This window comes from Rhinoraja longicauda, chromosome 4, assembly GCF_053455715.1.
Source record: "Rhinoraja longicauda isolate Sanriku21f chromosome 4, sRhiLon1.1, whole genome shotgun sequence".
NCBI classification, from domain to species: Eukaryota; Metazoa; Chordata; class Chondrichthyes; order Rajiformes; family Arhynchobatidae; genus Rhinoraja; species Rhinoraja longicauda.
Window position 1 is genome coordinate 17662921 of NC_135956.1, and position 26871 is coordinate 17689791.

The 26871-nt window shown below is 43.5% G+C and overlaps 1 protein-coding gene across 7 annotated transcripts in view; it reads left to right on the forward strand.

The window, feature by feature from the left end:
- The window catches only part of dlgap1a (discs, large (Drosophila) homolog-associated protein 1a), a 539147-nt gene that overhangs the window by 497218 nt on the left and 15058 nt on the right, over nt 1–26871 (forward strand). For all 7 annotated transcript variants that reach the window (XM_078397270.1, XM_078397269.1, XM_078397275.1 and 4 more), the window contains 3 exons: nt 9554–9918; nt 14753–14838; nt 18066–18484. In XM_078397270.1, coding sequence (XP_078253396.1) covers nt 9554–9918; nt 14753–14838; nt 18066–18484 — 870 coding nt within the window. The remainder of the gene's footprint in view (nt 1–9553; nt 9919–14752; nt 14839–18065; nt 18485–26871) is intronic.

Here is a 26871-nt window from a genome sequence, read left to right on the forward strand (position 1 = left end):
ACCTGTGTTTCTGAATACATGTGGGCAGCAAATCCATCAAAATTTTTGAAAACAAATCCTGACTTCCTGCCCCTGAGTTATTTCCGACTCTGTGACTAACGGTGGGAGTGGCAGTGCTAACACGTCGTTGTGTTATTTGTCAGCTTTGGTGTTTGCCATCAAGGCTGTCTGGAAGTTTAGGGTCATTGATGTTTCAAAGTTGTATTGTGCAACTGGCAGAAACCAAACTGAAACTGATGAAAAGTATGTCTTTGCTCACGGCTGGAACACGCCGTTGAAAAATCATTGATACAAATTCTACACAAATGAGGAGCTACACAAGTCAAATTCTTGAAATACTTGTCCTGTGGCTGCACCCTGTTTCATTGCTACTGTGCGGGGATCGCTGGTCAACACAGTTTAAGAATAAGGGGTAGGGCATTTAGAACTGAGATGAGGAAGAACTTTTTCAGTCAGAGAGTTGTGAATCTGTGGAATTCTCTGCCTCAGAAGGCCGTGGAGGCAAATTCTCTGAATGCATTCAAGAGAGAGCTAGATCGAGCTCTTAAGGATAGCGGAGTCAGGGGGTATGGGGAGAAGGCAGGAACAGGGTACTGATTGAGAGTGATCAGCCATGATCACATTGAATGGCGGTGCTGGCTCAAAGGGCCGAATGGCCTCCTCCTGCACCTATTGTCTATTGTCACAGACTCGGTGGGCCGCAGGGCCTGTTTCCGCACTGCATCCAAATTTAAACTAAAAATGGTCAATTGACACTAAAATTTGCTTAGTGTTTTGCTAACAAATGTTTCAATCAGATTAGAAAAAGAGAACTTACGAGGTCAAAATAAATAAACTTCACATACACTGTGAGTGTATGATTCAAATTAATTTATTGTCATATGTACAAGGGAGCAATGAAATTCCTGGCTCACATGTGGCACACAGAGGACACACCTAGTAGTGATAAATAGAACAATAAACAAAGGGAAAGTACTAAAGCAGAATGTGCAAGACTTCAGACTTTACTTTAGACATACAGCGCGGGAACAGGCCCTTCAGCCCACCGAGTCCACATCTGCTACCGGTCACCCTGTGCACTAACACTACCTATACACTGGGGACTATTTACAATTTTACGAAAGCCAATTAATTTACAAACCTGTACGTCTTTGGAGTGTGGGAGGAAACCGGAGCATCCGGAGAAAACCCACAGGGTCACAGGGGGAACATACCATCTCCCAACCAACAGCACCCGTAGTCAGGATCGAACCCGGGTCTCTGGCGCTCTAAGGCAGCAGCTCTACTGATGCGCCACTGTGTCACCCCTAAAGAACAAAGAACCTTTCAGTCCAAAACCGGAATCTGCATGGGTTTGTCTTAGCATTCTTGCTGCCAGACTCATCTTGTTATACCGCAGGTTTTATCTGAGAACAAATACATCAAGTTTTGCTAAGTCCACTTAAAGCAAAAGTGATTGCCAGTTTCAGATTACCCCCGGGAAGCTTCTTCGATAGTTGTTAAGGTAGTTTTTATAACCAGAAGGTTCCTGGAGGAACTGCTTGAAAAAGAAGCAAGAAAAGGAAGTAGACACAAAATCCTGGAGCAACTCAGCGGGACAGGCAGCATCTCTGGAGAGAAGGAACGAGTGACATTTTGGGTCGAGACCCTTCTTCAGACTGATGTCAGGGGAGTGGGCGGGACAGAGATAGAATGTAGACTGGTGGGAGAACTGGGAAGGGGGAGGGGATGGAGAGAGAAGGAAAGCAAGGACTATCTGAAGTTAGAGAAGTCAATGTTCATACCGCTGGGGTGTAAGCTACCCAAGCAAAATATGAGGTGCTGTTCCTCCAATTAGCACTGGGCCGCACTCTGACAATGGAGGAGGCCCAGAACAGAAAGGTCAGATTGGGAAGTGCTGAGCATCTGGGAGATCAGGTAGGTTAAGGTGGACTGTGGAGGTGTTGAGGGAAACGATTGCCAAGCCTGCGCTTGGTCTCACCGATGTACAGGAGTTGACACTTGGAACAGTGAATAAAGTAGATGAGGTTGTAGGAGGTGCAGGTGAACCTCTGCCTCACATGGAAAGACTGTTGGGGTCCTTAGATGGAGTCGTGGGGGAAGGTAAAGGGCCAGGTGTTGCATCTCCTGAGGTTGCAGGGGAAAGTAACTGGGGAGGGGATTTAGGTGGGAAGGGATGAGTTGATCAGGGAGTTGCGGAGGGAACGGTCTCTGCGGAAAGCAGAAAGGGGTGGAGATAGAAACATGGAAAATAGATGCAGGAATGGGCTATTCGGTCATTTGAGCCAGTATCACCATTCAATATGATCATGGCTGATCATCCAAAATCAGTACCCCATTCTGGCTTTTTACCGGATGGGAGATGGGAAGATGTGGCCAGTAGTGGGATCCCGTTGGAGGTGGTGAAAATGTTGCAGGGTGTTTTTGCTGTATACAACGGCTGATGTGGTGGAAGGTGAGGACAAGGGGGACTCTGTCCTTGTTACGAATGGGTTATTGAGGAGACCCTAGTGAGAGCCTCATCTATAATGGAAGAAGGGAACCCCCGTTTCCTAAAGAATGAGGACATCTTCGATGCCCTGGTATGGAAAACCTCATCCTGGGCACAGATGCGGCGTAGACGGAGGAATTGGGAGCAGGGTAGTAGTCTTTACAGGAAGCAGGGTGGGTAGAAATGTAATCTAGATAGCCATGGGAGTCAGTGGGTTTGTAGTAGATGTCGGTCAATAGTCTGTCTCCTGGGATGTAGACAGTGAGATCTACAAACGGTAGGGAGATGTCAGAGATGATCCAAGTGAATTTGAGTGCAGGGTGGAAATTGGTCGTGGAGTTGATAAAGTCAGTGAGTTCTGCATGGGTGCAGGAGGTAGCACCGATGCAGTCATCAATGTAGCGGAGGTAGAGTTCGGGGATAGGGCCAGTGTATGCCTGGAACAGTGATGGTTCAACATACCCTCCAAAGAGGCAGGCATAGCTGGGGTCCATGCGGGTGCCCATAGCTATGCCTTGGATTTGGAGGAAGTGGGAGGAGTCAGAGGAGAAGCTGTTGAGGGTGAGGACCAGATCTGCGAGGCTGAGGAGAGTGTTAGTAGATTAAAATTGGCTGGTTCTGCGGTCGAGGAAGAAACGGAGGGCTTTAAGACCATCCTGGTGGGGGATGGAGGTGTAGAGTGACTGGACATCCATACTAAAGATGAGGGAGTGGGGGCCTGGAAAACGGAAGTCATTGAAGAGACGAAGAGCGTGTGAGGTGTCTTGGACATAGGTGGGGAGGGTTTGGACCTGGGGGGATAGGATGGAGTCAAGGTATGTGGAAATTAATTCGGTGGGACATGAACAGGCAGAAACGGTGGGTCTGCCAGGACAGTTCTGTTTGTGGATTTTGGGGAAAAGCTAAAATCGGGCCATGCAGTGCTGGGGAACGATAAGGTTGAAGACTTTAGAGGACAGAGAGCTGGAAGTGATGAAATCAGAAATGGTAGGTATCACAAAATGCTGGAGTAACTTAGCGGGTCAGGCAGCATCTCAGGAGAGAAGGAATGGGTGACATTTCGGGTCGAGACCCTTCTTCAGACTGATCAGACTGATGAAATCAGAAATGGTGTGTGATATTAAGGTCTGGTGCTCGTCTGTGGGTCATGGTCCAAGGATAAGTAGGAGGAGGTGTCTGAGAGTTGTCGCCTGGCCTCAGCCCGGTCGGTAGAGGTCAGCGCGCCAGAATACCACGGCTCCTCCCTTGTCGGCTGGTTGACTTCTTTAACGTCAAATAGCCCTTGCTTTCCCTCCCTCTCCATCTCCTACCCCTTCCCAGTTCTCCCACCAGCCTTGCTGTCTCCGACTCCATTCTATCTCTGTCCCGCCCACTACACTGACATCAGTCTGAAGAAGGGTCTCAACATGAAACGTCGTCCATTCCTTCTCTCCGGAGATGCTGCCTGTCCCGCTGAGTTACTCCAGCATTTTGTATCTACCTTTGATTTAAACCAGCATCTGCGTGCTGCTCTCCTGAGCAAGAAGAGGAGCCTACAAACTGATGTTTGTGAGTTCTTTTGGTTATCTGGCAAGATGCCAATGTCTGTAATCCTCTTATGCAGTCGCTCAGGGTCAAGAATAACTTGCCTATACTCCAGTTTTCAGTTAGCTGTCGAGGCTAGGAAGGAACTGCAGAAGCTGGTTTAAACTGAACTGACACTGAAGAAGGGTCTCGACCCGAAATGTCACCGATCCCTTCTATACAGAGATGCTGCCTGTCCCGCTGAGTTACTCCATCATTTTGTGTCTTTCTGAGGTTATGATCTGCTACAAGAGGTGCTAGTTGGGCCGAATGGGAGTTTAGTTTAGCTTTCGTTTAGAGATACAGCCTAGAAAAGGCCCTTCAGCCCACCGAGTCCACACCGACCAGCCATCACCCATACATTAGTTCTACCCTACACACTAGGGAAAATTTACAAAAGCCAATTTACCTACAAACCTGCACATCTTTGGAATTTGGGAGGAAACCAGAGCATCCAGAGAAAACCCATGCGATCAGAGGAAGAACGTACAAACTCCATCAGTGTGCACCTGTGGTCAGGATCGAACCATGGTCTCTGGCGTTGTAAGACAGCAATGCCACCGCTGTGCCACCGTGCCGCCTCCTAGTTGCACTCCTGCTGGAAATTGCACTGAGCGTTTGCGGGTGGTGCAAAATTTCCACCCACCTGGTGCACCCATTTCCAGTTGGAGTTCGTGAGCCGAAGATTTTCATAAGTCAGCAAGGAACCTACTATTTTCAAGGACGGTTTGAAAGCATACCTGAGTCATTTCCTCTTCTCCCCAGTAATGTATTGCCACACCAGAGATCTGATCTCTGATAAATAGCATGGTAAACTCACAGGCATACACGTAGTTTATTTGGTTTGCCGTCTAATTTATCTTTTTATCTTAATGAAACATCTGTTTGGAAAAGATAAATTAAATTGTGCAATGTCAAACCTATGATATGATGCAATGCTGCAACTTAACAACAGAGTGCAGCCACAGGACAGGTGTTTTACAAAGAAGCCTGACTTTCATAGGAGTTTGGTGTCAAGCTTGTGAACAATGCAGCTTACCTAATAGAGCTGAATAAAACAGCTTCTTCCATATGGCCATTAGACTATTAAACAAAACAACCTCCAAGTAAGCTCTTAACTACATAGCCTTGGGGGCATTGGTTTTCTGTTTTTGCACTATTATTCACAAAATGCTGGAGTAACTCAGCAGGTCAGGCAGCATCTCGGGAGAGAAGGAATGGGTGACGTTTTGGGTCGAGACCCTTCTTCAGACTTATTATTATTATTGTTTGTTTTTATTTGTATGGATGATGTGTGCATCTATGCATATATATATATATGTATATGTATATATATATATATATATATATATATATATATATTCATTTAAGAGCATTTAAGTCCAAACAGGAATGTGCATGGGTTTTTCCTGAGGATTCTTGTTGCCAGACTCATCTGCTTATACCCTAGGTTTTATCTGCGAAAAAATAAATTATTATTTGCACAGTCCAGACATATACATATATATACACACACACGCACATATTTATATTTATGTGTGTATGTGTGTGTGTGTGTAATATATATATATATATATATATATATATATATAGCATGGACAAGTTGGTAGATTATCGGTTTTACACAATTAGTATAATAACCATTCTCTCACATGCTTCAGTGAAATTTGTCTGAAAAAGGGTCCAGACCTGTCCCGACCCAAAACGTCACCTATCCATATTCTCCAGAGATACTGCTTGACCAAGTTACACCAGCACTTTGTGTCCTTTTGTGTAAGCCAGCATCCGAGTTCCTTGTTTCTCCAAGTTAAGAATGATCTTGGTCGGCATGAATTAGCTGGTCCAAGGGCCTGATTCCATGCCTATGACTCTATTTCTCCCTCTGACATGCGGAATATCACCAGCATATAAGGGGTGGCAGGGTGGCGCAGTGGTAAAGTTGCTACCTTACAGTGCCAGAGACACAGGTTCGATCCTGACCACGGGTGCTGTTTGTTCGATGTTTGGATGTTCTCCCTGTGACCACGTGGGTTTTCCCTGGGTGTTCCGGTTTCCTCCCACTGTCTAAAGACGTGCAGGTTTGTAGGTTAATTGGCTTTGCTAAAGAGTGTAAATTATCCTTAATGTGTAGGATAATGTGAGTGTACAGGGTGATCGCTGGTCGGCGTGTACTCGGTGGGCCAAAGATCCCGTTTCCGCTCTGTATCTCTAAACGAAACAAAATCTCTGTTTTTATTCCGTTCCAACATCTGCTGTCTTTTGCTTTCCGTAGTATTTTTTGCATTTGTTAATTCATGGGTTAATTCGTTTTCAGTGACGGCAAAAGTGTGTGTACATGAGGCACACAAGACTTAGCTGTCACTGGGAATAGGGGGAATTTTGACAGGTTTCGATGTCTGCAGCTTTGTTTTGAGCCAGGTGAGGCAGCCCTCATAGTTTCTGGTTATAAAAAGCCTGGAGTGGTTTACAGGCTGCTTATCTGAAGGGAGTAACAGCTCACACAATACAGACTTGTAATAACTTGCCTCAGACTGCAGCTGTTCTACCTAGCTCTAGGGCCAAGAAACGAATTAAGGCTTTGTATGCATTATTGAATCGCACACAACCACATCTGTGTGTGGCCAGTGTGATCAGGTATGCTTTTAATTTTTAGCACCATAAATAAAGTCTCTTTAAAACCTGTAATTACGCACATTTTTAGTCCTGCCTGTACACATGGTGGGTTGGCAGTAATGGGGTGATAGGATGTTAAGGTGACACCACATTATCAATCACCTCCTGTTTTCTTCGTTAACCTTAAATACTGCTCACTCCATCATGGCCCCTGACCTCCTCACAATTGAAATGATCTATAGGAAGCGCTGCCTCAAAAAGACAGTCAGCATCATCAAGGGCACTCACTCACCACCCTGACCACGCTCTCATTTCACTCCTGCCATCGGAAAGACGTTTTCGGAGTATGAAAACCGATTCAAGAACAGCTACTTCCCAACAACCCATGGGGCAATTGAACACCACAAACAACGACTAAGCTTCAAACTACGAATGGTCTTGGTTGGACTAGGGACTTAGGGACTAGGGAACTGGGGTTTTGTTTTGCACTCATATTTGGTTTTTTTTATTTATTGAACTTTTTAAAAAAAGATTATTATGCTATCCGTTGAATATTGTGTTTACGGACCTGTTATGCTGTTTCAAGTAAGAATTATGTTGTTCTGTTATCAGTACATATGACAATTAAACACTCTTGACTTTCTCTCCTGGCTTGACTCCTAAATCACATAACTCTGTCTGAGTCAACCCAGTCTGAAGAGGGGTTCTGACCCGAAAAGTCACCCATCCTTTTTCTCCAGCGATGCTGACCGACCCGCTGAGTTACTCCAGCACATTGTGCCTGTCTTCGGTATAAACCAGCATCTGCAGACTACACACTCTCTTGAATCTTGATCAGGCGTAGGTTGGGAAGTGGGTTGCAGTGGGATTACTGTTTTACGTACAGAACATTCAGCATGTTTGAAACCACAGCCCATTTGAACTAAGTCTACAGTGCTCCTGTTAAGGATAGCGGAGTCAGGGGGTATGGGGAGAAGGCAGGAATGGGGTACTGATTGAGAATGATCAGCCGTGTTCACATTGAATGGCGGTGCTGGCTCGAAGGGCCGAATGGCCTACTCCTGCACCTATTGTCTATTGTCATGTTCGTGCATCTTGTCCATTACCTATTTAATCTTGTTTAGTTTTACCCAATATCCATTACAGCCCACTGGGCTAGACCTAGTACACATTCCAGGCTGTCGAGCTTGAACTAACACCCAGTACAGATTAGGTCAAGGAGATTTGGTGTGGTCTACACTAAATATTGAAAGAATGAGAGGGGATCTCGGGGAAGCTTACAAAATTCTGACAGGGCTAGACAGATTGAATACAGGATGATGTTTCTCCTGACTAGAATGAGAGGGGTCATCATATGAGGTTACAGGGTGAGAGATTTAGGATGGGATGAAGAGAAATTTCTTCACTCACAGATACAAACACAGTGGTTATGGGGAGAAGGCAGGAGAATGGGGTTAGGAGGGAAAGATAGATCAGCCACAATTGAATGGTGGAGTAGACTTTGTGGACCGAATGGCCTAATTCTGCTCCTATCACTTATAAACTGTTAGATCTGTGGGATTTACTACCTCAGGATTCTGCAGAGGTGAGTCAACGTATATTTTTAAGAAGAAGATACAATTCTAGACATGAAAGGAGTTCGGGGAATATGGTATTGAGACAGTTGATCAACCAAATTGAATGGCAGAGCATGATGGGAAAAGTCAAACACTACTGCTGCTCCTATGTTGTATAAGAAAATAACTGCAGATGCTGGTACAAATCGATTTATTCACAAAATGCTGGAGTAACTCAGCAGGTCAGGCAGCATCTCGGGAGAGAAGGAATGGGTGACGTTTCGGGTCGAGACCCTTCTTCAGACTGATGCCGTACGTCATCAGTACCTGTACGTCATCAGTCTGAAGAAGGGTCTCGACCCGAAACGTCACCCATTCCTTCTCTCCCGAGATGCTGCCTGACCTGCTGAGTTACTCCAGCATTTTGTGAATAAATCGAAATGCTGCTCCTATGTTTCTATTCCAGCCTGCTGGGCCTAGATCACACCTTCCAGTTTTTGGAGAAGGGATCTATAGGAGCAATGTCTCATAAAGCCAGCCAGCCAGCCAGCATCCTCAAGGATCACACCACCCTGGCCATGCTCTCATTTCACTCCTGCCATTGGGAAGGTCTGAAAACTACCATCCAGCTTAGATTTAGATTTTTAGATTTAGAGATACAGCGCAGAAACAGGCCCTTCGGCCCACCGGGTCCACGCCACCCAGCGATCCCCGCACACTAACACTATCCTACATCCACTAGGGACAATTTTTACATTTGCCCAGCCAATTAACCTACATACCTGTACGTCTTTGGAGTGTGGAAGGAAACCGAAGATCTCGGCGAAAACCCACGCAGGTCACGGGGAGAACGTACAAACTCCGTACAGACGGCGCCCTCCGTAGTCAGGATCGAACCTGAGTCTCCGGCGCTGCATTCGCTGTAAGGCAGCAACTCTACCGCTGCGCCACCGTGCTGCCCGTAGTTTCAGGAACAGCTTCTTCCCAGCAATCTTCAAGGCTCTTGAATACTGCGCGATACTAACCACAAACTTACCGCAGCAACTATGATCTACAATGGACCGATTTGGCACTATTATGGTCTTGTTACCGAGTACTACTGATTATTAATTTATTGTATTATTGATCGCTGTATATTTGTTTGTTTTGTTGTTTCATTAATGAGCAAGTAAGAATTTCATTGTTCCATTGCTGGTGCATATGACAATTAAACACTCTTGAGGCATCATGATATAATTTAGTTAATCTTCCAATTTTTTTATTGTTATTGCATTTACTGATGAAGCTTCGAAGAAATGTTTGACATTTTGCTTTTGTCTGTTTTAACCAGTGTCATCGTGTATTACGACATACAAGAAAAATCCTCCTCCAGTTCCACCACGGACCACAATTAAACCGTTCATCTCAATCACCGCGCAGAGCAGCACAGAATCTGCTCAAGATGCATACTTGGACGGCCATACCCAGAGGGGTGATCTCAACAGTGTGTCAGGATTGAGTAACTCCACCGAGAGTTTGGATAGTGTCAAAGCCTTAACTGCTGCTATTGAAGCTGCAAATGCACAGGTCCATGGACCGTCTAACAGTCAACAATACATTGATAGCCCACCAGCAATCCACAAGGGAATCCCTCCAGTTGAGGAACCCAAAGGGGATGTTTTGAGGAAAAGCAAATGTTCTTCTGTTGGAATACAGGTGGAGTATCCATCCGTGCTTGTGTATCCATCCGTGCATCCGTAATCATGCTCTGGAAGCTGGGTGTTAATTTTCAATGGATTAGCATAAGTTCATAAATTATAGGAGCAGAATTAGGCCACTCAGCCCATCAAGTCTACTCTGCCATTCAGTCATGGCTGATTTATCTTTCCCTCTCAACCCCATTCTCCTGCCTTCACCCATAACCCCTGACACCCGCACTAATTAAGAATCTATCAATCTCCGCCTTAAAAATATCCATTGACCTGGCCTCCACAGCCTTCTGAGGCAAAGAATTCCACAGGTTCACCACCCTCTGACTAAAGAAATTCCTCCTCATCTCCTTTCTAAAGGCACGTCTTTTTATTCTGAGGCAATGGCCTGTGGTCCTAGAGTCCCCATCCACTTGTATCCATTAAGCATTAAAACAGTAGAGAGAATTTATTATAAGCGTACTGTGACAATTTTTACTATGTTCACAGTGAGAATAATATGTAATTTAATAATGTTACTTCTCTTAATTTGTGCACAAATTTATAGTTGAAGTGGACCTCAGGAAAACGTAGTTGGTTACCTCAGAGCTCAGACTTCTAAAGTTGAGGCACCCAGAAAAACAAAGCATACCACATCCCACTAATGTCTATTGTGGCCCCAAGACAAATAAAATAAATCTTTGCGCTGATCTCCATAACCTTCAGGGTTCACTCAATTGTACCATCAGCATGTTGTAAAGTACATTTACCTTTTAAATTGGGCTCTTTCATCTTCCCTACTTCCTGCTTTGCATGGCAAGAACATTGGAAGCCAGAGACTGTGATTGATTAATTGATGCAATGCTGAACACATTTTACAAGCGACATAGCAACGTAATGGCAACTTATTTTTTTAACATCTTCCCAACAGGAGAAGGAAGCCGAGAGAATGACCAGGGCCGGAGTGGTCCTTGATTATGTTGGCTGCTTTCCCGAGGCCACGAGAAATATAGATGGAATCGATTGGGACAGGATGGGGAAGGGGGGAGGTGTGGAGACTGGTGACTGGACTGCACCTGGTGACTGGACTGCATCCACAACTTTCTGTAATTTCTTGGAAGGAGATGAGGAGACATTTCTTTAGTCAGAGAGTGGTGAATCTGTGGAATTCTTTGCCACAGTAGGCTGTGGAGGCCAAGTCAGTGGATATTTTTACGGCAGAGATAGATAGATTCTTGATTCGTAAAGGTGTCAGAGGTTAAGGGGAGAAGACAGGAAAATGGGGTTAGATCGGCCATGATTGAATGGCAGAGTAGACTTGATGGGCCGAATGGCCTATTTCTACTATTCCTTTTGACCTTGCGCTCTAGAGAGAGCAGTTGACAAAGCACGTTGTGGTGCATTCTGTTGTGCATTTATAGGAATTGGTAAGAGTCATTCATTAGTATTCTGAGGAAGTGGGGGTGTTGGTGTGCTTCCTTGGCTGCAGAATCACTGTGGTTAGATCACGACAAATTGTTGATGATATTTACGCCTTGGAACTTAAAGCTGTCAATCAGCACCATTTAACACCATTGATGCTGACTGGAGTGTGAACAGTCTTGTCACACTTTCTGAAGTCGATGACCAGCTCCCTTGTTTTGCTAACACTGAGGGAGAGAGAAGCTGTTGTCTCGACACCATGTTATTGAGCTCTCTATCTGCTTCCTGTACTCCATTCCGTGGGGTTTTTTAAAATCATCAATGTAATCGTGTTGTAGACAAAAGATTGGTGGGGACAACCAAATATGAGGGGATTTTCCATCTCTTTTAGTCACTGGAGTCAGCTTTGGAAAGGTCCAAAGGAGGCTTTTCAGTAGTTGATGAAGATCATATTCACTGGTTGGCAGAATATGGATTGTATTTCTGGGAGGAACTCTTCACCAACAGGGGTGAGCTAGCTGAGGAGGATTCTTACCCGGCTCTGAACACTAACTACTCCATTTGAATTTGTCTCCTTTCTTGAAGATGATCCCCCCCCACCCGTACCATTTTGTTTTTGGAATATCTCTGCCCAAGACCGCAAGAAATTGCAGAGTTGTGGATGTAATCCAATTCATCCCACAGACCACACTCCCCACCATTGATTCCATCTACACCACACTCTGAAAAGCAGCTAACCTAATCAAAGGCTTGTCCCACCCCCAGTCATTCCTTTTTCTTCCTGTTTTCGTCAGGCAGGAGATATAGAAGCTAGAGAGGATGCACCACCAGACTCGGAAACAGCTTCTTCCCCACTGTTAACAAGCTTCTGAATGGTCCTTCCATAAGCCAGGGTGCTGTTCGATTCACCTCTACCCCATTGTGGGCATTGGACTTTGTCTCCAGTGCTAGTGCATTACAATGCTGAAAACTATATTCTGCACTCAGTATCTTTCCCTTTGTTCTACCAATTGGACATGAGTTTAGCTTGATTGTATTTATGCAAAGTAGAATCTGATTTGATGCGACTGTATGCAAAAGAAAGCTTTTTACTGTACCTTGGTACATGTGACACTAATAAGCCTGATTTAAGCCTAAATCTACCAAATACCTCAACCTGAAACCTGGCATGGACCCCAACAAATCTCCAGAGAAACTCAGTGAAGGTTTTAATCACCCAGTCAAAGGAATGAGGAAATACAGACCAGATTACTCATCAGTTCAGACCTAGTCATGCAGAAAACCTAGCCCATATACAGTTGAGATGTTAAATACTTATTTATATATAAGGCAGTTTCTCAGGTCCCACTACTCAATAGTGAATAACATTATATTGATTTAAATCATATCTGATTAATTTACTTTGTTCAAATATAAATCGTAGAAATTTTAACACAGAATTAAACTGTTCAGACAGTCTAGCTTTTACAAAGTTTTAAAGTATTTATTCTCAATTTGTGGATTATTCATTGAAAACCTGGAGAAAAGTTACTCCACACAATGTACTGAATGATTAATGGGATATTTCAGGATTTTGTGCTAGCACTGACTCTTAACTGAGCCAATAAATTCTAATCCATTACCCTTCTTCATTCTTCAACCTGTTAATAAAGTCATATTGAATCGGTCTGAAGAAGGGTCTCGACCCGAAACGTCACCCATTCCTTCTCTCCCGAGATGCTGCCTGACCTGCTGAGTTACCCCAGCATTTTGTGAATAAATCGATTTGTACCAGCATCTGCAGTTATTTTCTTATAATAAAGTCATTGAGTCGTACAGCATGGAAACAGGCCCTTCGGCCCAACTTGCCCACACCGGCCAACATGTCCCAGCTACACTAGTCCCACCTGCCTGCGTTTGGCCCATATCCCTCTAAACCTATCTAATTGTTGCTTGAGCATTGCAATAGTCCCTGCCTCAACTACCTCCTCTGGCAACTCGTTCTATACATCAACAACCCTTTGTGTAAAAAAGTTACCCTTCAGATTCCTATTTACTCTTTTCCCCTTCACCTTAAACCTATGTCCTCTGGTCCTTAATTCCCCTACTCTAGGTGAGAGACTGTGCATCTACCCATTCTAGCATGGTTTTATACTCTTCTATAAGATCACCCCTCATCCTCTAGCGCTCCACGAAATATAGTCCCAGCCTACTCAACCTCTCCCTATTGCTCAGACCCTCGAGTCCTGGCAACATCCTCGTAATATTTTAAACAATGTTCTAAAACAAATAGCATGGTGGTTTGAGGCTTTGCTACGAAATGTAAAGTTCAGCATTTGAATCACAGTAACTACAATTACACATTAATTGAAGATTCACAGCACCTTTTTGTACAAGTTCAGCCCTTTTGTTTGAGATTGGATTTGCTTACGTAGATAACGGGAATTTAACCATGATTTTTCATAATCAGTGACCAAGGAGATGTTTAGATGTGCTAAGTGGGGTCTATTCAACACATTCAAAGTTCTGTCATGTGTTCAGTTAAATAGAGCATGAACAATCTGAAATATTACATCACCATTGAAAGCTTTTTTTTACTGTCTGGATATTTTAGAATGACTTCAGGTCTCCATGTACACAATTCTGGATTCATTCCAAGGCAATTAATTGTTGAAGGTGCTCCTAATCAACTGTACATGTTTCACGTATATGGCTTAATTATTACATTCTTTGCCAAAGTTCAGTGATAAATCAAACCTGGTTTTCCCTCACCACGTTGAATTCCTAAAACATATTCTACTATTCCATTGAAACGATTTAAAAGGTTAGCATTTCCCGTTTGTTTTTAAACCATCCTCATGAAGCATTCTTTTACATTTTCATGGAGAGTGGTGATGTTTATTTATCAATACTAACATAAATTGAACGTTGAAGTAAATGATGCCTTGGTTTGCATATTAGGTGCGATGCGATACAATAGAACTTTATTTATCCCAGGAGGGAAATTGGTCTACCAACAGTCACAAAACACTACAAGATACATGAAACATGACATTAAAGTGACGAGTGGAAAGGATTGGGGATGTGCAAAGTTTGGGGTGGGGGGGGGGGTCAGTCTACCCCACGACAGAAGGGGGAGGAGTTGTACAGTTTGATAGCCTCTCCTCTGGATCTCCTCTGGCGTTCTGTGCTGCATCTTGGTGGAACCAGTCCATTGCTGAAGGTTAAGCATTCAGTACAATGTGTGGAGTAACCTATCCCCAGGTTTTCAATGAATAATCTACAAATTGGCAGTGTTGCAACATCATCTTAAACTAGGCAAGCACCTTGTTGTTTTCAGATAAAGTGAAAATTAGCCACAAAAATCTGTGCATCTTTTCCTATTTGTCCATTTCATTTATTGTTTTAATTGAATTGGAATGACAGACAACATTTCTCTTTCTATTTTTCTTTCCCTCTAGGTTGATGGGCCAGAACAGCCAGCTTTAGCAGATATGCACACACACAAATTCCAGTCTGTTGGGATTCAAGTGGAGACAGAGAAGTGGTAAGTCAATTTCTCCGATACCTCCCCCACAGAACTTAAATTACATACTGGAAATCAAACTTTTTGATTACAAAATGTATCCCTGAGCTCGACATGCTTTGCAGCCCCGTGCGTACTTCTTTAGTTACTGCCCAATTATAACTGTCTGAAGAAGGTCATTTGATTCATCACAGCCCATCCATCATGTTGCATCATCCAATTGTTTGTTAAATTATCTCAGAATGTTTTCCTCTTACACTCTATTTCATCAGTATTCATTTTGTGAAACGTCTGACACTTTGTAGAAGCCTACACATGAAAGTGATTGAAAACAAAATAGAAGTCTTGAAACTGGAGAAAAGTAGTCCAAAACTGCCACTGTTTCAATTAAATTTTATGTGTTTTCATTAAATTAACTATAATACGTTGTAGCACATTTGGTGTTTGGTTGCCCCTTTAATAAAATAGCTGAACAAGTGCTGGAGTGACTCAGCGGGCCTACAGTTATTTGGTTCTACAAGAATTTTAACTGTACGATTACTGTCCGACCCGAAACGTCATCCATTCCTTCTCTCCTGAGATGCTGCCTGACCTGCTGAGTTACTCCAGCATTTTGTGAATAAATAACTGTTTTTCTCTTGATTGTTTAGTTTAGTTTAGAGATACAGCGTGGAAACAGGCCCTTCGGCCCACCGAATCCGCACGCCGACCGGCGATCCCCGCACATTAACACTATCCCACACACACTGGGGACAATTTACAATTATACCAAGTCAATTAACATCTCAAACCTGTATGTCTTTGGAGTGTGGGCCAAAACCGAAGATCTCGGAGAAAGCCCACGCGGTCGCAGGAAGAAGGTATAAGCTCCGTGCAAACAGCACCTGTAGTCGGGATCGAACACGGGTCTCTGACGCTGCAAGCGCTGTAAGGCAGCAACTCTACTGTCTCGCCCTAGTCTCTCAGCTTATTCAATCTTTCTTTATTACTGCAGCAGTTTCATATTTCTTTTGTCATAATTTTTGATTTGAAACAAACAATGTAAAGTCGCATTTAAAATCTAAAAGTTCCAACTGCTGAAAGAAAAATAAATCCAGCTGCATACTATGTGCTCAGTTGCAAAGGGAATGATTATGGATATTGTGACCTTCTTGTGCTTAGCCACACAGTTGCTTATTAACAACATTTCTTTACAATTAAACATTTCCAGTCTGGCGAGTTTTCTTTGTAGATTCTCACACATTAAACGTTAAGAATAAACATGCCTAGGAAATTAGATGGCATAGCGGGCACCGTTTAGTTCCACACACAATGATTGTAAATGTACTTACCACAGAGTGAAATGCAGAAGTGACCTCCTCTGGGGTTATATGCTGTCATTCCCACATTCAACCTGACAGATCCGGGTGTGTTTCACACTTGTATGTGTGAAATAACTTCATGCATATCTAATCTGAAGTTCAGTCATTCTCCATGCACCACTCATTTTGAGCTATTATAGGGGAAATTGGAAATAACCATCATGGGGCACTTATAGATCATGGCCTTTATTGTACAGTGCCAGATTGGTGCCCAGCTAAAGTGGTTTCCAGGCTTATCTTTTATAGGTTCATAAATTAGAGGAGCAGAATCAGGCCATTTGGCCCATTAAGTCTACTCTGTCCGCCATTTAATCATGGCTGGTCTGTCTTTCCCTCTCAACCTGAATGCATTCAAGAGAGCTGGATAGAGCTCTTAAGGATAGAGTCAGGGGGTATGGGGAGAAGGCAGGAACGGTGTACTGATTGAGAATGATCAGCCATGATCACATTGAATGGCGGTGCTGGCTCGAAGGGCCGAATGGCCTCCTCCTGCACCTATTGTCTATTGTCTATAACCCTATTCTCCTGCCTTAGCCCCATAACCCCATGATACCCTTGCTAATCAAGAATCTGTCAATCTGCGCCTTAGAAATACTCAATGATCTTTTAATAAGAACCAGCCCTGCTCCCCATTACCGCAACCCACATCCAAACTTCCAATCGAAAACTTCCTCATACACTTTCCTGCCCACAAAATGCTGCCATAAATCTCCAATTGCCCCATGATAATAACCATCTTCACCCTCTGGCTCAGCACTGTCCATGAACAGCAATCGAGGCTGAAAAAATAGTCCAGGGAGAATATTTATGTTAGGTGAAAAATCTATATGGGGTGCAGAGTAACAGAAAATTGTCCTGACGTTACAATTGACTTGTTCTCATTTGACAGAGCTTATTTTGTGAATTTTCAGATGTATCTACATAAACAATATTAATATAATTTTGCAAAATGATTTGAGTTAATTCCCAGAGCATGTAGTTGATTTGTAAATGTAACATTATCACATTCTTTTGAAACATCCTAAATAAATGGTATAAATTTTTTAATGTTGAGATCTTAATTTTAATGCTGATTAAAATTGATTTGGGACAGTTATCATAGTAAATAAAACTCATAATTTCTGCAACTTAAGATGTATAACATAAAATATAATTTGATGTAATTGTATTGGTGCTTGAAAATTTTGATTTTAGTAACTTACATTTATAAAAAACTGATAGATGAGAAATACCTGATGTAAGCGTCACACAATAGGTGCAGCGGTAGAGCTACTGACTTACAGTTCGATCCTGACCACGGGTGCTTGTGTCTATGGAGGTTGTACGTTCTCCCCATGACTTGCGTGGGTTTTCTCCGAGATTTTCAGTTTCCTCCCACACACCAAAGACGTACCGGTTAATTGCAGGTTAATTGGCTTGCTATAAATGTAAATTGTCCCTAATGTGTGTAGGATAATGTTAGTGTGCGGGGATCGCTGGTCGGCGTGGGCTGAAGGGCCTGTTTTCGTGCTGTATCACTGAACTAAACAAAACAAACTAACAATATTATATTTTTTTCTTTGTACAAATTGTTCTCTCCACATTATGTCTGTTGCTCTACAATTTGGAGGAAATATGTTTTTTTTTAATCAGAAGTTTAAAAATTGTATTTAGCAACTGCCAGGTGTGAGACCAATAAAACCAATAGCCTCTTCCTCTGCAACTGAGAATCCATTAATCTGGGATGTTCCTATTTTATGTAACTCGAATCTGCCATTACATTGACCCACTGGATCAATGCAGGTCCAGAATACTGATATCATCTATGGTACATTTTTTATATTTTAGCCACATAAAAGTGGAACGAATTTCCATTAAAATGTTCTAACAATTATTATTCTCTTGTAGTTTTCGAAGATTTACACGGTCAAACAGTGTAACTGCAGCTGTGCAGGCTGATCTGGATTCCAGGGAGCATTCAGAAATTACAGTGGAACCCCAGGAGGTAGTTTCAAATCCATTGCTAAGGCAGCTCTCCAAAGACAGAAGTACATATGCAGATAGCTTTCTTGGATCAGAGGACAACCATTTGCAGGCCAGAGCACAAGAAAATGTCTTTGACTCAAATTTTGATCCTTCTTTTCTGCCACCTCCTGAACCCTGGATTGACTCTACATCAGAGGCAGAAGTAGAACCAGGTCTGAGGTCAGTGTGTCAAAGGGACGGTCGATGGTTTATGAAACTGCTTCAGGCTGAAAAGGAGCGCATGGATGCCTGGTGCCAACAGATGGAAAAAGAAGAACAAGAAAATGCCCTTTCTGAAGAAAGTAAGTGAATGTAGAAAATCCACAACAGGTAACAAACTCTATCCTACGTAAGAAACAAACATAAAAACCACTCATTACATCACATTCAGGGTGGCACGGTGGTGCAGCAGTAGAGTTGCTGCCTTACAGCGCCAGAGACCCCGGTTCAATCCTGGCTATGGTTGCTATCTGTATGGAGTTTGCACGTTCTCCCCATGACCCGCATGGGATTTCTAGGGTGCTCCAGTTTCCTCCCACACTCCAAAGACGTACAGGTTTGCAGGTTAATTGGCTTTGGTAAAATTGTAAATTGTCCCTAGTGTGGAGGATAATGTTAGTGTGCAGGGATCACTGGTCGGCGAGGACTTGGCGGGCTGTTTCTGTGCTGTATCTCTAACTAAACTAAACTAACTTTATCTAAGGTTGGCTTGTTTAATTGTTCACTGCATAATTTCGCCAATGTTAAGACAAGAAAAAATAGTTGGATTAGGGCTCATTTGGAGGGGTGAAATAAAATTTCTGTGGAGAGTGGTGATATAAAAATCTTTTTTTCTAAATTGTGTCATAGAGTGATACAGCGTGGAAACAGGCCCTTAGGCCCAACTTGCCCGCACCCACCAACATGTCCCATCTACACTAGTCCCCCCTGCCTGCATTTGGCCCATATCCCTCAACACCTGTCCTATCTACGTACCTGTCCAAATGTTTCTTAAACATTGCGATAGTACCTGTGATATGAAAAGAACACCAAACACAGTTGATACTTTCAAAGTTAGGTTGAACATTGTAGCAAACATTTTCAAATGCCACTTGGCTTTCTACGGTCCCAAAGTGGGGAATAAGAGGCGTGTGTACATTTCCCACTCAAAATCTACCACATTAAAGACAGTCAGTCTTCAGACACCAGTCTGAAGAAGGGTTTCGACCCAAAACATCACCTATTCCTTATCTCCAGAGATGCTGCCTGTCCCACTGAGTTACTCCAGCATGTGTCTATCTTCGGTGTAAACCAGCATCTGCAGTTCCTTCCTACACATTAATGACAGACCGACATTAGGGCATCTTTAACAATTATATGTAATTTAGAGCCCTAACTACTGCAGGTCCAGCTGCAAACTGTAATACAGGCACTTTGTGTTTTACGCAGGGTTGCGCGCTTGAAGAACAGCCCGTAGATCAAAAAGCGCGCAACTCAAACATATGCCAGGGACTGCATGCGACAGCGCTGCCATTGTGGAGAAAAAGAATAGGTAACGTTTCGTGTCAGGTCGAGACCCTTCTTCAGAAATGCTGCCTGACCCGCTGAGTTACTCCAGCATTGTGCGTCTAAAGTCTAAACACAGAAAATTAGTGGGGAAATTAAATTGCTGTCAGAGCCAGCATTGACTCGATGGGCCAAGTGGTCTCCTTCGATGTTGAAAGAAGAGATGCAACATTCAGAATGTACACCATCTTCAGATATCTGGACTGAGTTACCTGTTGTCAGATACTGTACTAGGAGTTCTAGCAATCCCAAACTGCTGGGGCTGCTCAGTAACAACAGTATAATAGAGGCCTGTTTCTCCGGAGAGAATGACTTTCTGTTACTCCTTTGTCCCTTAAATGATCACTTACCAGATCAGATTTCAATGTTTGTTCATTGTACCTACCTTTTTGCCACCATTCTGTTGTAAACAAAGAGGTGTGAAAGCTTTCATCTTCCATTGCTTGAAGTCTGGTCTGACTTTGATTGAGAGGTTTAATTGAATACACCAAAGAAGCATAAAAATATACAGCCATTACTAAATGTACATGTTCAGTACAATAGATTGTACGATTTGTTACCTCAGCCGATATATTTGTAATTCAATACAAAACCGTTTCCATCATTAACAATGAGAGACTCAAAGTGCTGGAGTAACTCAGTGGGTCAGGCAGTATCTTTGGAGAACATGGTTAGGTGATGTGTAGGAACTGCAGATGCTGGTTTAAAATGAAGATAGACACAAAATGCTGGAGTAACTCAGCGGGAAGCATCTCTGGAGAGAAGGAATGGCTGACGTTTCGGGTGGAGACCCTCCTTCAGACAGTTGTGGGTTGGGACCCTTCTTACTGATTGTGGTGGTGGGGGGGGGGGTATAGAGGTGGGGGAGGTTAATGTTGGAAAAGAGATGGGAGCAGGATAAGTGAGGGGGGAGGGTGATTGGTAGATGGTTGGACAAAGGCCAATGTAAATTGTTTAGGATAGCGTTAGTGTGTGGGGATCGCTGGTCGGCACGGACTCAGTGGGCTGTATCTCTAAACTAAACGAAACTATAAAATCCTAAAGTAAAAAGTGGGTGTATAAGGGAGTGCAGGGTTTCTTGAACCAACATTGGGACCATAGAGTTTTAACCACAGCATTGGTCACTCCACGAGTCCTTATGTTTTTCATAATCGTTTAGTTCAGTTTAGTTTAGAGAGACAGCACGGAAACAGGATGCACCACCTGTCCCTATACCTCCTCTATCCAGGGACCCTGACAGTCCGTTCAGGTGAGGCATAGATTCACTTGCACCTCTTCCAACCTCATCTACTGTATCCGTTGCTCTCAGTAAGGACCAATATATCAGCAAGACCGTAATAATTACAAAATTCTGTAAATGTCAACACATTAAGAATGTCAGTGGTTGTGGTTAAACTATCAACATTTATATATTTCATTGTCTTATACGCATCATTGAAACATTTTCTTTAGAGTACTGTGGTATAGGTTTAACGGTCCACTTTAGTTTAGTTTAGAGAATCAGCTTGGAAATAGACGCTTCGGTCCACACCGATCAACGATCACCCAGACACTAGTTCTATCCTACACATTAGGGATAATTTACAGAAGCCAATAATCCTCCAAACCTGCATGTCTTTGGAATGTGGAAGGAAACCAAAGCACCCAAAGAAAGCCCACGTGGTCACCAGGAGAATGCACAAACTTACAAATTGTTTTCGTCATTGGTAATGTTTATCTCTAAATTTATACAATTAAATTGTAATTTGACAATCAAATTATAACCAGCTGAGACTTTAATCCAATATCTTAAATATTCTGTATATTTTTCTGTCAATTTGTTATTCTCTGGTGTATACCTGTTCCCAGGCCTGGTTGCCCATTTTACTTCCATGTATTCTTGCATGTACAAATCACAATATGCAGCACTCTAAGGACGATGGGGAACTGGCACAGTAAAGGAGATGAGGTCTGAGGAAAATCAGGCATGATCACATTTGAATGGTGGGACTATCTTGGGAGGCCTAATGGATTACTCCTCCTCCTGTTTTCCTGTGTTCTGATATGCAGGTGAACTACGTTGTGACCACACTTCTGTGTCAACACTCTCCCAAACTCCTCAATGCGTCTCCCACCGGTAGGCCTCCGACTTGGACTCAGGATTTCTCCCCATTTGCTCTTCACATTTATCACCAGGATGTATTTATTGTAATAAGGCAAATTATGCAACATTAAATATTTCATGTGTCCATTTGCCATGGTCTACAGTTTCATATTTCAAGACCATCAATTGCACGTCAGCCTATGCAGCTGATTGAGTTGTAGAAATTCCCCTTTGCAAAATTCACAAATCACCACCCAAAGATTCGAGATGTAGAACAAAAATCACTCTCACGGAATTTTTGTGAAAAGTGCAAATAAACACAAAATTAATTTGTTTTTAGTTTGCATTTCTTTACGCAAATGACATGGCTCTATATTACGGAAAATCACAATAGGGAACATATTCTAGGAAAGCAACTCCCTAGAATATGGGGTCATCTAAAATGACTATCAGAAATCTGCATTTATTCACAAAATGCTGGAGTAACTCAGCAGGTCAGGCAGCATCTCGGGAGAGAAGGAATGGGTGACGTTTCGGGTTGAGACCCTTCTTCAGACTGATGTCAGGGGGGCGGGACAAAGGAAGGATATAGGTGGAGGCAGGAAGATAGAGGGAGTTCTGGGAAGGAGGAGGGGAAAGAGAGGGACAGAGGAACTATCTAAAGTTGGAGAAGTCGATGTTCATACCACTGGGCTGCAAGCTGCCCAGGCGAAATATGAGGTGCTGTTCCTCCAATTTCTGGTGGGCCTCACTATGGCACTGGAGGAGGCCCATGACAGAAAGGTCAGACTGGGAATGGGAGGGGGAGTTGAAGTGCTCAGCCACCGGGAGATCAGTTTGGCCAATGCGGACCGAGCGCAGGTGTTGAGCGAAGACCTGCTGAGTTACTCCAGCATTTTGTGAATAAATACCTTCGATTTGTACCAGCATCTGCAGTTATTTTCTTATACTATCAGAAATCTGCAACTTCATCGTCATTTGGGTTGTAGTTTAGTTTAGTTTAGAGATACAGCATGAAAACAGGCTCTTCGATCCACCAAGTCCACGCCGACCAGCGATTCCCGCACATTAACTCTAGCCAACAATTTACGCATAATTTACATTTATACCAAGATCTACAAACCTGTACGTCTTTGGAATGTGGGAGGAAACGGAAGATCTCTGCAAAAACCCACGCATTCACGGGGAGAACGTACAATCTCTGTGCAGACAGCTCCCGTAGTCGGGATCGAACCCGGGTCTCTGGCGCTATGAAACGTGTATGGCAGCAACTCTACCATTGCGCCACTATGCCCCCCATAACTGTAGACCATGGCAAATGGACACATGAAATATTTAAATATTTAATGTTGCATATGGAACAACAGCAAGAACTATGCAAGAAAATACTATTAAAATTGCAAATAACTGGTTAAGAATTTTTAAGGTAACTTGTCTTTTGAACATAGGCACCATTATACCATCAATCACTTGCTGAATCAGTCTTAACTAGGTCACTAAAAGTAACAACTGAATCAACTTATCAATGTAATATGAATAGTATAAGAAAATAACTGCAGATGCTGGTACAAATCGATTTATTCACAAAATGCTGGAGTAACTCAGCAGGTCAGGCAGCATCTCGGGAGAGAAGGAATGGGTGACGTTTCGGGTCGAGACCCTTCTTCAGACTGATGTCGGGGGTGGGACAAAGGAAGGATATAGGTGGAGACAGGAAGATAGAGGGAGATCTGGGAAGGAGGAGGGGAAGGGAGGGACAGAGGAGCTATCTGAAGTTGGAGAAGTCAACGTTCATACCACCGGGCCGCAAACTGCCCAGGCGAAATATGAGGTGCTGCTCCTCCAATTTCCGGCGGGCCTCACTATGGCACTGGAGGAGGCCCATGACAGAGAGGTCAGACTGGGAATGGGAGGGGGGGGGGGAGTTGAAGTGCTGGTTCAACTCCCCCTCCCATTCCCAGTCTGACCTCTCTGTCATGGGCCTCCTCCAGTGCCATAGTGAGGCCCGCCGGAAATTGGAGGAGCAGCACCTCATATTTCGCCTGGGCAGTTTGCGGCCCGGTGGTATGAACGTTGACTTCTCCAACTTCAGATAGCTCCTCTGTCCCTCCCTTCCCCTCCTCCTTCCCAGATCTCCCTCTATCTTCCTGTCTCCACCTATATCCTTCCTTTGTCCCACCCCCGACATCAGTCTGAAGAAGGGTCTCGACCCGAAACGTCACCCATTCCTTCTCTCCCGAGATGCTGCCTGACCTGCTGAGTTACTCCAGCATTTTGTGAATAATGTAATATGAATATACTTCTACTCTGTTAACCTTCTAATGGCATATTTCCCAGAAAAAGCAAATAATTAAAGTAAAAGAAAAATATTATAAGGATGGAATGCACATAAAGCTACATCAACCCCAAAATAGATTAAATATTGTTGAGCTCATTCATTGTTCCTTTCCCACTCATATGTTTTATCTTTAAATTATTTGATCATTGCGTTACATCATCTAACTTGTACAGCGTACAATGCTCATTCTATTTTGTACTGTTACACTTTCTATCACAATCAAAGATGTCCGAAGTAATAGCAAAATATTGATATTCTATGCTGTTATGACAATGCTGGTTCCTGCCGTGTTTAGTTTCTCAGCCTCAGCCATCATTTAATTGGTCATTTTCCACCTGCATTTAGACCACTATTGTCTAGTTTAGTTTATGGATACAGCGTGGAAACGGGCCCTTCGGCCCACTGAGTTTATGCCGACCAGCTATCACCCGTTCACACTAGTTCTATCCTGCGCACTAGGAAAAATTTACAGAAGCCAATAACCCTACAAACCCTACACGACTTTGAAATGTGGGAGGAAACCAGAGCACCCGGGGAAAGCCCACTCGGTCACAGGGTGAACGTGGAAACTCCATACAGACATGGTCAGGATCGACCCTGGATCGCTGGCGCTGTGAGACAGCAACTCTACTGCTGCACCAATGTGTCCAACTGCACGCTGCCTTGCTTTTTGACATCAAAACAATAATAGTCATCTTAAAGCAGGAGGGGACTTCAAAATGGAGTGTGGAGGGGTTAAAGATGGCCACAGAATTTCAAACTGACAGCAACTGTGATCAGAGGTACAGAGGCGAGTGGCCTGATTCCACTGATCTTCTGTTCAAAGCATTGGAGATTCTAAACTTTAAAATTTCTTCCCTGATGGCAGGATGGCAGCACAACGGTTAGTGCTGCATCTCACAGTTGCAGTGGCCTGAGATCAATCCTGACTCAAGGTACCGTCAGTGCTAAGTTTGGAGATTCTCTCCGTGACTATGTGGCTTTTGCCAGGTGTCATAGAGTGAAACATCGTAGAAACAGTCCCTTCAGCTCAACTTGCCCACACCGACCAACATGTCTCATCTACACAATTCCCACCTGCCCACCTTTGGCCCATATCCCTCTAAACCTGTCCAATCCATGTGCCTGTCTAATTGTTTGTCAAACGTGGCAATAGTCCCCGCCTCAACTACCTCCTCTGGCAGCTCGCTCCATACACCCACTGCCCTTTATTTGAAGAAGTGTCCCCTTTCCTTCCAACGTCTCAAAGATGCACGGTTATTTTTACGAGGCAATTCGTATTGGAGATCTCTCCCGAAAGCAAGCGAAGAAGGAATTGGGAAGGTGGCGGAAAAGACATCCGAAGGCGAGACGTAGCAAGGGTTGACGTGAAAATTGCAGCTGCTATGCGCAACTTTGAAAGTAAAAAATAAATTTAGGAGCCCAATCTTTGTGCTGCATACAAAATCATGTCCTGCATTCCTGGGTGGTCCACACATCTGCCCTGGATTTGCCTCGATTTACCAGCTGTATCCGTTTGGAAGATAAAAGTCCCATTGAAGGCCTCAGCAGAACCACTTCCTATTGAAATTCAATGACATATCTACATGTTTTTCAGTATTCCTTCAATCGCAACCAGGGATGAAGGCATTAGTTTATTTTTACCACTACAATCCAACGGCAGCTGCAGTCTCCCAACTGTTTGCCTTAGCTCCGTCACTTCATACAAGGCCGGGGATTCTGCATGGCTCCGTAAATAATGGGTAAACTCACTGATCCACTGTGGGAGTTGCAAGTTGTCCTTTACATCCGAGTGAGAACAAACCTATTTTGTTTCACAGAATAAAAATGAGTACACATATAACAGTGTGTATCTAACCTGAATTTCCAGTACATGAAATGGTGGAGAAATTTAATCATTTCTTGAACGACATCCTTTATTAATAATCAACAAAGAATCTTAAAGTAACATAGCCAAATGAAAATCACCAAATGTAACCCTAACAAAATAATAAATCTATTGTTATTTACTTTCTGCTCCGCTTAAAAACTGACTGTAAATCTAGCCAGGTTTGGTGGGGGAATGAAAGACACAAAATAATGGACTAACTCAGCGGGTCAGGCGGCATCTCTAGAGAACATGGATAGGTGATGTTTTGGGTTGGGACCCTTCAGGCCTTCAGACATTTTCGTGGGGAAAAGATACTGGCAGACTACACAAGAGAATGTTGCAGGTTAAAGATTTCACGGGTACCATGTGCCACTGGCAGAAACAAAACAGCACTGTTCATTTATGTTAAGACAATACTACGCAGTATAATAGGAAAGTAACCACAGACACAGTAGGAGTGCTCATTAAAAATGGTAACATTGCTGGTAACATTCACCGACCAACATCCCACATCAATCCTAATGCCGACAATTTTAACCTGCCTGTCTGTGCAGGTGAGGCACACCTGCCGTAAATACACAAAACACTTTTCTGACAATTGCTAATCAAGAAGAAGATGCAGGGAGTCCTTTACCCAGGGTAGGAGAATCAAGAACCAGGGGACATAGGTTTAAGGTTAGAGGGGCAACTTTTTTTACTCAGATGGTTGTGGGGGTATGGAATGAGCTGCCAGAGGCGGCAGGTTATAGCAGCATTTAAAAGGCACATGGACAGGTATGTGGATAGGAAAGGTTTAGAGGGATATGGGCCAAATGCGGGCAAATGGCACTGGTGTAGAGAGGGCATGGCCTTC